This window comes from Trichosurus vulpecula, chromosome 4 (assembly GCF_011100635.1).
Source record: "Trichosurus vulpecula isolate mTriVul1 chromosome 4, mTriVul1.pri, whole genome shotgun sequence".
In the NCBI taxonomy this organism is placed as follows: Eukaryota; Metazoa; Chordata; class Mammalia; order Diprotodontia; family Phalangeridae; genus Trichosurus; species Trichosurus vulpecula.
Window position 1 is genome coordinate 220,616,629 of NC_050576.1, and position 13,425 is coordinate 220,630,053.

The 13,425-nt window shown below is 37.7% G+C and overlaps 1 protein-coding gene across 1 annotated transcript in view; it reads left to right on the top strand.

Moving 5' to 3' along the window:
- The window catches only part of USP36 (ubiquitin specific peptidase 36), a 47,546-nt gene extending 36,459 nt beyond the window's left edge, over window positions 1-11,087 (top strand). The window contains exons 17-20 of the mRNA XM_036756370.1: window positions 157-258; window positions 3,988-4,103; window positions 4,326-4,478; window positions 8,548-11,087. Coding sequence (XP_036612265.1) covers window positions 157-258; window positions 3,988-4,103; window positions 4,326-4,457 — 350 coding nt within the window. The 3' untranslated portion in view covers window positions 4,458-4,478; window positions 8,548-11,087. The remainder of the gene's footprint in view (window positions 1-156; window positions 259-3,987; window positions 4,104-4,325; window positions 4,479-8,547) is intronic.
- The last annotated feature ends 2,338 nt before the right edge of the window (window positions 11,088-13,425 follow it).

The following is a 13,425-nucleotide window of genomic DNA, read 5'->3' on the forward strand; positions in this document are numbered from 1 at the left end:
GAGAGTTCCATTGTGAGGGGAGGGGACATTTTTCCACAAATGACTGATATAAAGGAAAAAGGGTCAATGAGACATATTCTAAACATAATATTGACTATGTCCTTAATGGTTTAATGTGAAGTTGTCTATAAATATTAATTCTTATTCTAATTGCAGAGAAGAAGCAGGCTTCTCCTCAGCTCTGGAATAAAGAGAAAGAATCTAATATAGTCCAGGAATTGCTCCAATATTCATCAGATAAAGCTTATGGGAAAAAAGGTACTGCCTTTGAGACCAAGCCTATTTTTTTTCCTTTGACTAGGATTTCCCAAATTCTCAAAAGTACTTGAGATGTAGAAGATCCGAGAGGGGGTGAGGGTGTCCTGGAATGTTGTGAAAGGCTATAAATCATTAGATTAGAGAAAACTTAGTTATAAAAATTGAAAGTATATTTACAAAATTGATTCATCCTTAGCAACAGCAAATTTCCTGTACTACTTATCAGTGAAAACAAAAACTTGAGGTATAAGTGTAATGATACAGATAGTTTAAAATTTGATTTGATTTTTTAATATTCAAACAATGCCTCCTAGTTAGATTTTTACTAAAATATGAATCTAGCTATATGGGATACTTAGCCAAATGATCTTTTATCCTTTTTTTTTTCCTTTCATGGCCATCTTTATTGAGGAGGATTCACTTTTTTTTTTAAGCAATAGGCCTTTTATTTTGAATGGCAGAGCTTATCTAGAACACCAGGAGGAAAGTGGGGATGACAAGAAAAGGATAAGAGGGAGACCACTAGTGGGGGAAATAAAGGGAGGGGGTGGTGGTCGTCAGGTGAAGGTAGAAGGATGAGATACAAATTAGTATTTTGCCAGGTAATCTTGGGGAAGTGAGGGAACAGACGTTGATTAAGTGCATACTGTGTGACAGAGACTGTGTTAAGTGCTTTACAAATAGATCTTTTGATCCTCGCAACCACCTCGGGAGGTAGGTACTGTTATCCCCATTTTACAGTTGAGGAAACAGGCAGGCAGTAGTTAAGTGACTTGCCTGGGATTATACCGATAGTAAGTGTCTAAGGCAGGATTTTAACTCAGGGCTTCCTGACTCCAGGCCCAGAATTCTATCTACTATGCCACTAATGGCAAGAGAAAGAGAGAACCTGCTCCCACAACTTGCCATATCTTTACACCAAGCTTTTTTTAAGGACTATTGGGTCTATCTTCCACGCATAAGACCAGATGTAGGACCTGGACAACTCAAAAGGATGGAATTCTGCACCAATGAATCAGATTGGTTTGTAACTTCTGAATTCACAGCCAGAAGGGAAGCTGACAGTTTCTAGCCTGGAAGATTCTATGTGTGGAAGATTCTGCAAAAGGGCAGGAGGAGATCATGACTAGGCCATGGACAGCCTATTAGATAAATTAAAACTATGCCCAAACCTTGACCACCCAGCCCCTCACTAGGCTAACTATGCCCCAAGATGACTAGGAAGAATCACATACAACTGGGAACAACTGGACATACAGCCTCTCCTTACCAACAGGTCAGAGATAAGAGAGAGGTACAAAGCTAGGCACACAGACCCTTCATAGTTAACAATACAGAAGCAAGTCCCATATTCAGAAAAAGTTCTTTTCATTCAGTCATTGCTTCTGGGATAATGGGACTAAGACCATAACCTGTTTCTCTTAATTGGTTGCCCAAGGCACAGTGAAGGGGTAGAATTAAAAATTAGAGAATTCCATTTCTGGAATTCTCCCCCTCTTCATCTCCATCTCTTGGCTTTCCTGACTTACAAGTCCCAGCTAAAGTCTTCCCTTCTTCAAGAAGCCTTTCCCAGTTCCCTTAATGCTAATTCCTTTAATCTGTGACTGCCCCTAATTCTGTATGTATCATATAAATGTGTGTGTATATGTATGTATGTCTGTATGTGTGTGTGTATACACACACATACATATATGGATACACATATACACACACACATACAGACATACATACATACGTACATACATACATACATACATACATACATACATACATACTTGTTTGCCTGTTGTCTCCCCTATTAGGTTGTGACTTCCTTGAGAGCAGGGACTGGTTTTTTTGTTTTTGTTTTCATCCCCTAGTGATTAGCACAGTGCCTGACTCCAGTCCATTCTTCATTCCTCCACTAAGATGCAAGTCTGTGTCAATCTCCTTTAAATTCTAGTGGCTCCCTGTTAACCTCCAGGATCAGATAAAAGTCATCTTTGGAATTAAAAGCTTTTCAAAGCTGGGCGTCTTCCTACTTTTCCAGCCTTGTTGTTCCCTTCAAAATGCTCTATGATCCAAAGACATTGACTTTTTTATTATTCCTTGAATTCAGTACTCCATCTCCTGTACCTTTTTTACTGACTATCCCTCATGCTTGGAATGCGCTGCATCCTCTTCTTCCTCCTGTCTTCCTTAGCTTTCTTCAAGTCCTAACTTAGGTCGTTCCTTCTAAAAGAGGCTTTTCCTGGTCCACCTTAATGCTAGTGCCTTCCCTCTATTGATTATCTCCAGTTTATCCTGTATATATCTTGTTGGGGTTTTTTTCCCATATGTATGTGTGTATAGTTGTTTGCATATTATCTCTCCCATTAGACTTTGAGCTCCTTAAAAAGAGGGACTAGTTGCTTTGGTTTTTTTGTTTTTGTCTTTGCCTTTCTTTGCATTCCCAGCACTTAGTATAGTGTTTGACATATAGTAGATGCTTAATAATGCTTGTTGGCTGACTAACAGTTCTGTAACTTTTTCACTTCTAGTTCTCCATCACTTTCCTGCATATCCACACTAGTGGATGGGGCTATAAAAGGCCCTTTACTTCCTTTTATCAAGTTGCTTATATAATTCTACTGCTATAGTATACTTTACCTATGAACAAGGATCGTGACTGGACCTATGATTTCATTGATATAGGGAATTCTCAGATGAGGAGACTCCCTCCACCATTTCAGATCAACCTTCTCTGCAACTTCAGTTTTAGAATTGCCTAGATCTATGAGTTTATTCATATAGGGAACTCCCAGGTGAGGAAAGTTTCTCTACCAATTCAGATCAGCACCTTTTCTGTAACTTAGAATCTTAGAATGTTGCCTAGAACACCGACAAGCTAAATGAGGTTAATTTTACCTGGGACCAGTTCAGTATTCAACTATGGGCCTGTCATTCATGAATGCTCATTAGAATAGCCTGCTTATAATTTCCTTTTTTTGAGGAGGAGGTAGGTGCTAATTCATTAACATACTTCCATATTAGTAATCCTTAATACCAGTTTGGTTTTAGCATATCAGTATATGAGGTCAAGATCAAAGCTGTATGAATTAACAGTACTCAGGGAGTCATCCTGTTTAAATAGCTCTTCAAGAAAAAGAGTGGAAAACAAAATGGGAACAGTAATAACTACTTGACCTTGATACAGCAGAGGCTTCCATAGCAGCATTATTTATCTCAGACAATTTAGCCAGCTGGGGCATCAGATGTACAATCTACCAGAGGGCCTAAGGCATCATCTTTCTGTTTCACCAAACTGCAGGAGCCTAATTTCTTCTGCCCTGGATACCCTTAAAACTCTTGGTTCTACTTCATGCTACTCTTACTTGTTTCAAAGAACATTCTAAAGTCAGCATTCAGTTCTTTCCCCAGTTTGACAACTTATTTGGGAAACTGTAAAAAAGCTTCTCCATTGAGTATCACCACCCTGTCCCCTTCAGCAAAAAAGTCATGAAGATTGTATTCAGGAAAAGAGAGTGGAGGCAAAATCTGGCTGCTTCTATTATCTCTTCTGCCAGGGTCTATTGCTGTTACTAATTAAAAGGACTTCCCAAAAGAATCAGGTGAACCAATTAATGCTAAAGAAATCATTTTTACCAGTAGCAAGTGATGAGAAGAGTGCATTATGCCACTTGGTGAAACTTAGGTTTCTGAGTTAGCTAAACCTACCTAAGTATTGACAATTGTGTCTTTATTTTGTAGTTTTGACGTGGGATGGTGAGGTGTCAGCCATCAGTCAGGATGCCATTCAGTATAGTAGACTGGCCCAGAATGAGACAGTGATTGATGACTGGGACAAAGAATTTGACTCTGGGAAGGTAAGACATGGCTGGGAATATGGGTCTGATTATGTATTTTTAAAAATATATTCCAAGTGCCATAGAAAACCTTAATTGTTTGATGTTTTTTGGTGAGTACAATGAAGCTAAGTCCAGACCTGGTAGATAGGTGGAACTTGAAATTAGCCTAATGAAAAAGCCATGGTGGGATTTGGTGGCTATATTTTGTGAGATTTTGACTTCTGTGTCTTTCTCTTTCAGGAAAAGAAAACAAAGAAGTTGAAGCGAGAGAAGAGGAGAAACTTCAATGCCTTCCAGAAACTTCAGAGCAGGCGGAACTTTTGGTCTGTGACCCATCCAGCTAAGGTTACAAGCCTTAGCTACCGCCGCTGAACCCTGCTGCTACTAAGAAAGGTAAGTTTGAAATATCTTAGAAACTAAGCTTGGTTTTGAATGGTTAGTGCTAGTAACTTGAAGAAAGGCTCATATCTTGTTTCTTCATTTTGAGATGTGCATTTGTTCCATTTGTTGGTGGAGTGTGATGCAGGGGCAGTAGCAGAAAGATGAAATGAATTGTTGAAATTTAATAGCTTTATTGCGTGCTGTTACTGACTATGGAACCTCTTCTCATACTTCACTGAAAGCACTGAAGGCATCCTTCTCAAGCTCCTTCTCTTTCCCAGTTCCTTACTTCAGATCACCTCTGCAGCATCCCTCCCCACCTCTAGTCTCAAGGGAGACATCTCCTTTCTCCTTGTGTCTGGCACCTTGTCTCTTGGTTGATCTACTATCTTTCCCTAATTCTTAACCTTTCCTAATCCAGTGGCTCCTTCCCTGCCACTTTCAAACATGCCTAGATCTCCCCATCCTTATAAAACCTTCCCTGAAGCATCCCCTCAAACTATTAATCTGATCTCTCCCACCTATCATAGCCAGACTCGTAAAGTTTTCCTTCTACTTACTCATCATTTACTCAGCCCCTTGAAATCTAGCTTTCGTTTTTATCACTTGACTGAAATTGCACTGTACAAGGTCACTTATGATCCCTGTATTGCTAAATTCTTTGCTTTTTATCAATTTTCATCTTTTTTGACCTCTCTGCAACATTTGACATTGTGACCACCCCCCCGTTTTCTGAGTACCTTCTCCTTCCCAGGTTTTCATGATATTGTTCTGTCATGGTTCTTTTCTTTGCAGTGATTCGTATCCCATCACATAAATGTATCCCACCCCAGGGCTCTGTCCTGAACCCTTTTCTCAGTGAACTTGTCATTTCCTCTAGGTTCCGTTATCTCTATGCAATTATCTCCCAAATTTACATATCTAGCCTTCATTTCTTTCCTGAATTTCAGTCCCATATCCCTTAACTGCTTGCTGGACATCTCTACTTGGGTGTCCTATAGATCCACTCCTAACTTGACTGTTTCTTCCAAGGGTATCACCATAAAATTTTTTTTTCTTATTATGAACTTTACAATCATAAACATTAACATTTCAGTTCATACAATGAACGAAAAATAGATTTCTATATGAAACTGTTAACTTCTGTTAGGCATAGTTTGGTTCTTTTTTTAAAGCGTATATTAAGTTTAACATGGTAGTAGCAGAATTACCCTGTTTTATGTCACTTTCTGAATTTTTTGTTCTGCATATTCTTAAATGTTTTGTTAATACTTTTTCTCTTTGTGTTTTGCACCTCTGTCACTACTCACTAACTCAGACCCCTCATACCACATAGAAGTCCTTTTCCAAATAAGCAATACAAATTGGCAATATGGTCAAGCAATACAAATCAACATATTGGCTGTATCTGAAAGTGTGTCTCATTCTGAGCCTCTCATCTATCACTTCTCTGCCAAGAGATTGGTGTAATGCTTCACTATTAACTAGAGGTGAAGTCAGTCTTTTGAAATCATGAAATCCCTGCATCTAACAGAGTTCTTAGCCTTTCATGTGACCATCATGCACACTGGTCTTTTAGTTCTCCATATTTCCTTCTGTATCAGTTTGTACATGTTTTACCAGGTTTTTCATTTCTCATGATTCAATGATATTGTGTTGATAATTCACAAAATGGTGGATCCTTTTTGCTACAGCAAAAAAAAAATGCTTCCATAAATATTTTTGTACATATGATGATATCCATAAAACGCTTTATAATTTTAAAGCACTAAGTGTTAGCTCTTATTAGTACTTTATGGGTCTTTTCCTCTGTCTTTGACCTCTTTGGAGTATGTGCCTAGTAGTGATATCTTTGAGTTGAAAATATTCATGGTTTAATGATTTGGGAGCCACAGATCCAAATTGCACTTCAAAATGGTTGGACTAATTTAAAGTTACAACAACATGGCATTAATGTTCTGTTCTCTTTCAGCACCTTTAACACTTGCCTTTGTCACCATGTCCATCTGATGGGTGTAAGAGTGGGCTAAGTCACACCTAGGGAGTCATACTTGACTCTATACTAACACTTATCCTTCTCCCCTCCAATATCCAGTCACTTGTCAAGTTTTGCATATTTCTTGTCCTCGGCATCTCTCATTCATCTCTCTTTAAATCTACGTACAGCCACTTTGATTCAGGCCCTCATCACCTCAAACCAGAACTGTTCAGAGTAAACTTCTAATTGGTTTCCCTGCATCATCCAATCCCTCCTTTCTCCAAACAGCTATCAAACTGGTATGCCTAAAGTGCAGGTCTGACCGTGTTCCCTGCTCAAGAAGCTTCAGTGACTCCCCTTGATAATATATAAGCTCTTTTCTGGCTTCTTAAAAGTAGAATTTTACTTTATTTTCAGTTCTCATTCTCTCCATCCCACCTTCCCCCTCCTCCAAGAAAAATAAAACCCTTATTACATGTACATATACATGTATATATGATATGTGTATATGTGTCATACACATGTATGTATACTCATGTGATTATATATCCATGCGTGTGTGTATATACATGCATGTGCACGTGCAGGGCACATGCTCACACACAGAGTGAAGGAAAACAAATTCTCTCATCGGTTGTGTTCAACAATTATGTCTCAGTCTATACTGTGAGTCCATTGCCTCTCTATCAGGAGGTAGCGTGTTTCATCTTAGGTCTTCTGAAATTGTGGTTGGTCATTAAGCTGATTAGTCCCTAAGTCTTCAAAGTTTTTTGTCTTTACAACATTGATGTTATTGTATGAATTGTTCTTCTGTTTCCACTTACTTCACCCTGCATCAGTTCATATAAAGTCTTCTCTGGTTTCTCTGAAAGTATCTTGGTCATTATTTCTTACAGGACAATAGAATTCTATCACATATATGTACTATGACTTGTTTAGCCATTCCCGAGTTGATGGGCACCCTATCAGTTCCCAATTCTTTGCTACCTCAAAGAAAAAGCTGTTATAAATAGTTTTGTACATATGCATCCTTTTCCTTTTTATTTAATCTCTTTTGGGTATAGAACTAATAGTGGTGCTTCTGGGTCAAAGGCTATGCACAGTTTAATAGCTTTTTGAATATAGTTCCAAATTGCTTTCCAGAATGTCGAGGTCAATTCTCAGCTCCATCAACCATGAATTAATATGTCTGTTTTCCCACAGGCCCTCCAGCGTTTGTCATTTTCCTTTTCTGTCAGCTTTACCAGTCTGATGAGTATGAATTGAAACCCTAGAGTTGTATTAATTTGCATTTTTCCAATTTTTAATGAATTAGAGCTGTGGTGTCATACTCAAAGAGAGATAGGAAAAAACGGTATTTAAGGAACCCCTGCAGGCTGCTTATTGACTTAGAAGACCACGTATTTACATTGTGGGCAGTGGAATATGTGTTTGACAACTCTGATTTAGAGCATTTGGATTTTTTCCTCTGAAAACTGCCTCTTCATCTCTTTTGACCATTTATCAATTGGGAAATAGCTCTTTTATAAATTTGAATTAGTTCCCTTTGTAGCTTAGAAATGAAACTTTATCTTAGAAATGTGTTGCACAGATTTTTCCCATCTACCTGCTTCTCTCCTAAATGTATCAGCATTGGTTTTGTTGGTATAAAAACTTCAATTTTATGTAATCAGAATTGTCCGTTTTACCTCTCTTTGGCTTTTAAAGCTTTTCACAGTATAGCTCCATTTTCTTTCCAGGCTGATAGGACACCACTCATGGGCTCAGCCATTCAGCCTAAATGGCCCACTTGCTACTCCCTATGTGTGACATTGCATTCCCCTACTTCCATGTCTTTTCACAGGCTACCCTGCTTTCCTACTTTGGAACTCCTTTAAGAAGCCTTTTCTAATTTTGATGTCAGTGCTTTTCCTTACTCTCCCCACTTCCACTTCTTCCAGATCACTATGTACTTGTTTTGTAAACATCTTGTATTGATAACATATTCACTTATCTGTGAACATGTTGTAGCCACTGAGTAGATTTTAAACTCTTTACTGCCTCATTTTTAGTAGGAGCTTAATAAATACCTGTTAATTTATCAACTAATTCTTTCTTCCACAGCTTCCAGGAAAAAAAAGTTATCACTCTGTGAGCTGTAGCTGCCTATCTGTTGGATCTAAAGAACAGATGTTGTGGACCTTAAATAACCCTGCTACTCGAAGGGTATTTACACTGTGAACCTACCTTGGCAGGAGACATCTCCCTCTGCTACTGTTACAGATCATCCTGGAATAGAGTCTTATGGACCATTATTTTACAAAAAGGAAAGATTTTTAAGGCTTAAGAGTCTTGGTGACTTCAAAAATGGATCGTAGGAAAAGCCAGAGTCTGATAGTACTGTAGAGATGGCAGTTCATTGGGCTTAGGGTGTGGACTGAATCTAGTTTATTAAGTGAATGTAAGATAGAGATTCTTCCACAGCAAAGACAATCCAGCCAAAGGAGATCTAGGTACTGGTATGTATAAAAGATGCAAGATGAAGGGACAAATTAGGTAGTTTAATGAAAACTAGCACCTCCTTCCATTGTATCCTAAAGAAAACTTAGGAACTTAAAAGAGGACACACCTGAAATTTTACACTTTCGTGGTGAAAAATCATCTGCTCTACAGCTGCTGGTATTTTATATGCTTCTGCTCACTGTCTTTATTTTTGGGTATGGAGCTGGCATTTCTCTGAACCTGAGTGATTTGTCTATGCCTCTCCTGTCCATCTTGCTGTAGTAAGCTGGAGTACTGTAGCATTTCTCCTTTGGAATGGAGGCTTTGGTTAATATTTCTCTTTTTCCTTGAAAATTGCTGCTATTGATATCTTCATAGAGTAAAAAGCTGATTTTCTCCAGTCTGAACTTGTAATGAGCTGGAATTATCTGTCCTTTGCTTCTAAGTATGCTATTTTTCTTGCTCCAGTGTGACTGTGACGTAGTTTACCTTACAGGTGGAATGACCCATGGAAGTGGTGGTCTTGGGGGTGAAACTCTTCTATTTTACTTTGATATTTGATATAAGAAAATGTACTTGTTACCAGGCCAGCGGTAACATAATTTTCCCTTTGACCTTTTTCTGTAGTGCACACCCATTTGGATACTGTTCATATAAGTCCTTGGTTTAGACAATACCCAATATTATTTATTGTGCCTTCAACATTAGCAGTTTGAGCACTATGGAAAACTCAGTTTATTTGGCATTTTAAGAAAACATAACTTCCACTATAGGTAGGAAGAAGAAAGGTGATAGAAATTTCACATTTGGTATCAAATAGAGAATCTATATGTCACTTAGATTCATTCCAACAAGTGATTGTTTTGCACAGGACCTCCTGTTATTTATGTTTGTGCCATTTTCTTCTTAATTTAACTTTGCCTTATACTCTGCTATCACCTTAATTGGGGTTTTAATGTTGACTGTGTAGACAGAACCTGCTTTGGGGGAGTTATCAGCATTGTGGACCTTTATTTTTAAATGGGCTCATTCATTCAACAATCATTTATTAAGCAGCTACTATTTGCAGAACACTATTTTAAGAATAATAATACATATGGTCTGTCCTCATTAGTTACTTCAAGTCTTGCGAAAACAGAATTGTAGGGTTTGCTAATGCTAATTAGGGGATCTTTTGCTCTCCTCTCAAAGTGCAGATTTCTGAATGTCAATTTATACTTTATTCTCATGAAAAGAAGAAGCAGTCATTAGTGTTCCTGTGGCTTAATTATCTGTTGCCATGATGGAGGAGAAGCAGCTGCTTTTTTTCAGTAATCACTTCTTCCTTATGTTGAAATTTACTCCTCTACGGATTATCTCCCAAGTCATTTCCTTGTAATGCCCTATAGTTGAAAAAGAAAATTTAAGTCTTCTACTGGCATAACATCCTTTTATTCTTTTTTCCCTCCCCCACTCACCTTATTTCCTATTCCCTACTCCTAACCCCTCATAATATTCCTTCCATACTACAATTATGACGTCTTTTCCCCATAGTCTTTGAAAATATATGTATGACTTTCCAAAGCATCTTATCATTGTCCAAATGTAGACCGAATGTAGACTAGCCATTTCCTTTTGTAAAAAATGATTAACCAAATTGGGAGAAGGAATGGATAGTGCCCAGAAATAATTTCATACAAACTCTAGGGTGACATGTACATATTTGCATATATATGTATATGTATATATATGTATATATACATATATACACACATATAAATATCTATACATATAAACATACATATATAATATATATATATATATAGCTTTTATAATAGCAGTCATTCAGTTGACTTAGAAGGTGGATTTTATTTAACTTTGTGTTTAGGAGGCGAGTTGGGGTAGAGTTATGGTCTGTACTGTAAAGACCCTGCCCCTCTGAGTGATAAGATACAATATCACTCACAAATTACCATCAATCAGCTTGTTTTATTAACCTGGACTTCATTTGGACAATTTTTAAAGTCTCATGTTTAATGGTTGTATAATCTCTAATGTATGTGGCGCGGATAGATGTGTCATCTCCTTATATTTCGCACCTCCAGCTGAAGGGTGCTCAGTAGCCTCAGATATTGCCAAGATCATGGTGCAATAAAACAATCAATTTTTGTGAGTTTTGTCAATATCTCGGTGAATTTTTTTTTTAAAAACTAATCTTTTTTTTTTTTTGCCAGTTAGGGTGAAAAGTTCCAGTAGTAGTTCATTCAGTGGCCATTGGGATGGTAATATTTTCTTGAAAATTGATTATTTCAAAAACATATGCTTAGAATAATTCAGAACAGGGCTCAAGGTGATATACCTTTTTAAAAATGAGAGGTAAATAGAAACTTTTGATAGTTTAAGGAAGATAAACTTTATATAATGGTAGATTTAAAATGAGTACTATGCTAAAGAATTCTAAAATAAAAGTTATTACAATTTTATATTGGAAGAATAGGATTTGTATAGAGACAGCAAGTGAGAAATAGTATGTTATACTAAATAATCAATTTTCTCTACAGAATGAATTTAGTAACAAGAGTTTTTTAAACTTCAAAACTACTACACGTACTCAAAAGGTCAACAATATTCAATTCAGCAAACATTAAGAGTCTACAATGTGCCAGTGAAAGAAAGAATAAGACATTAAAACATAATCTCTTCTCCCAAAAAATCAAAAATAGATATGGCATACAAAATTGATAAAGATACATGGTTTCATCTTTGTGGGTACTGCTACCACCAAAGCAGGTTGGAATCCCTCCATGCTATAGTGTGTTGTGGCAATATTGATGATAATAGCAATTATTATTGTTAAGTGTTCAACCTGATTATGAGGATTTCCAAATTCAGCTAGGAAAATCCTTAGGTCTGTTCTTGGTTATATAATCAAAGCTTTTCCAGCTTGGTGTAGTACCTATCAGAGCCTAAACTGTGTTGGCATAGGGTCACCTCCATTCTAAGATCAAGTACAAGAGGAGTAATTCAGTGAGGCAAGACAGATACACAAATAACTAAAATTCAATAACTTGTAAACTAGTATAAAGAGAAGATCTAAGCAAAGTCCTAGAAATTTGAGGCAGGACAGATCACATAGCTAATTTCAGAGATAACTGATCAGATGTGGAGAGGAAAAAGTCATAGTGGCCTGAAATTTCACATCTGAATGTTTGAGAGGATGGCGGTGCTATGGACAGAAATAGAGAAGTTGGGGGAAGCATAATTTGGGGATTATTCAATTTTAGACTTAATGATTTTGAGATGTAGTGGGACTTGCAGGTTGACATCGGCAAGTAGTCAGACATACAGAGTTCCCAAAGGAATCAGGGCTGGCAATTAAAGATTTGGCAGTCATCCACATAAAGTTGGTGATTGAAGCTACCAGAGTAAATGAATTCACCAAAGAGAAAAAAGTCTTGGTTACCTATTTAGCAGATCTGTGGTTTTATTGAAACTCCCTCTACCAATGCAGATTGGAGCCACCTGAGGCAATCAGATTTTAACTACTTATCCTAGGTTATACTACCGGTTTGTTTTAGAGGCCAGACTTCAACTTAGATCTTTTTGACTTGAGGTTTCCTCTCTGTCCACTAAGCTATTGGTTTCCAAACATTCTTGACCACACACTCCAATCAGCAAAAAATTTTTGAGCCCATTATGTTTATACTTATTTATAAAATATGTATGTGCTTCTATACTAATAAATACATTATAAAACACATAAAAATAGAAATGTTTAGATGAGATAAAGATTAAAAATACTTGATTCTAGAGTTAATAGGGAGCCCTGGAATTTATTGAGTAGGAGAGTGACATGGTAAGACCTATGCTTTGTCACCTTTGTTGGAGGTATTGAATAGGTGAGACTGAAGCAGAGAGACCAGTTAGACTACTCAGAAGTCGAGGGGAGGTAATGAATTTCTGAAGTAGAGGAGTAGCTTTGTGAGTGTAGAAAAAACAATGGGATAGATATGAGAGATGTTTAAGCAGAAACAAGATTTGGTGAATGAATGGGTATGAGAGTGAGGAGTCAAGGTTGTTAACCTGAGGGACTGGGAGAAGGATGGTGCCCTCAGCAGTAACAGGAAAGTTAGAAAAGCGATGCTTTTTCCAGGAAAGAGGAGGTAAACAAGCTCTCACAACCATCCTTGCCTATTCATCTTGTTGGATTGACTTTGTACCACTCAAATATGAACAGGAAGAGGTGGGGCTCTTTCTGGTCACTGCTCAGGAGTCCAGAGCTCTCCCTGAGGAGTGCCTGCTATGACCATGGGATGATTTTGGAGGAAGGCATTTGGTTATGCTAGACGAAAGGGGGGAGGAAGATTTTCCCAATAGTATTTGGAAAGCTGCTTCTGGGAGGTTGGTCTCAGAGGGCGTGATTGGAAGCTTGCACTGTGGAAAGGGGCGGGGGGCAAAATGGGGGGAATAATGTTTGGAGAGAAGGGTAGGTACTGGTGGTGTTGAAAATGTTTGACTGTT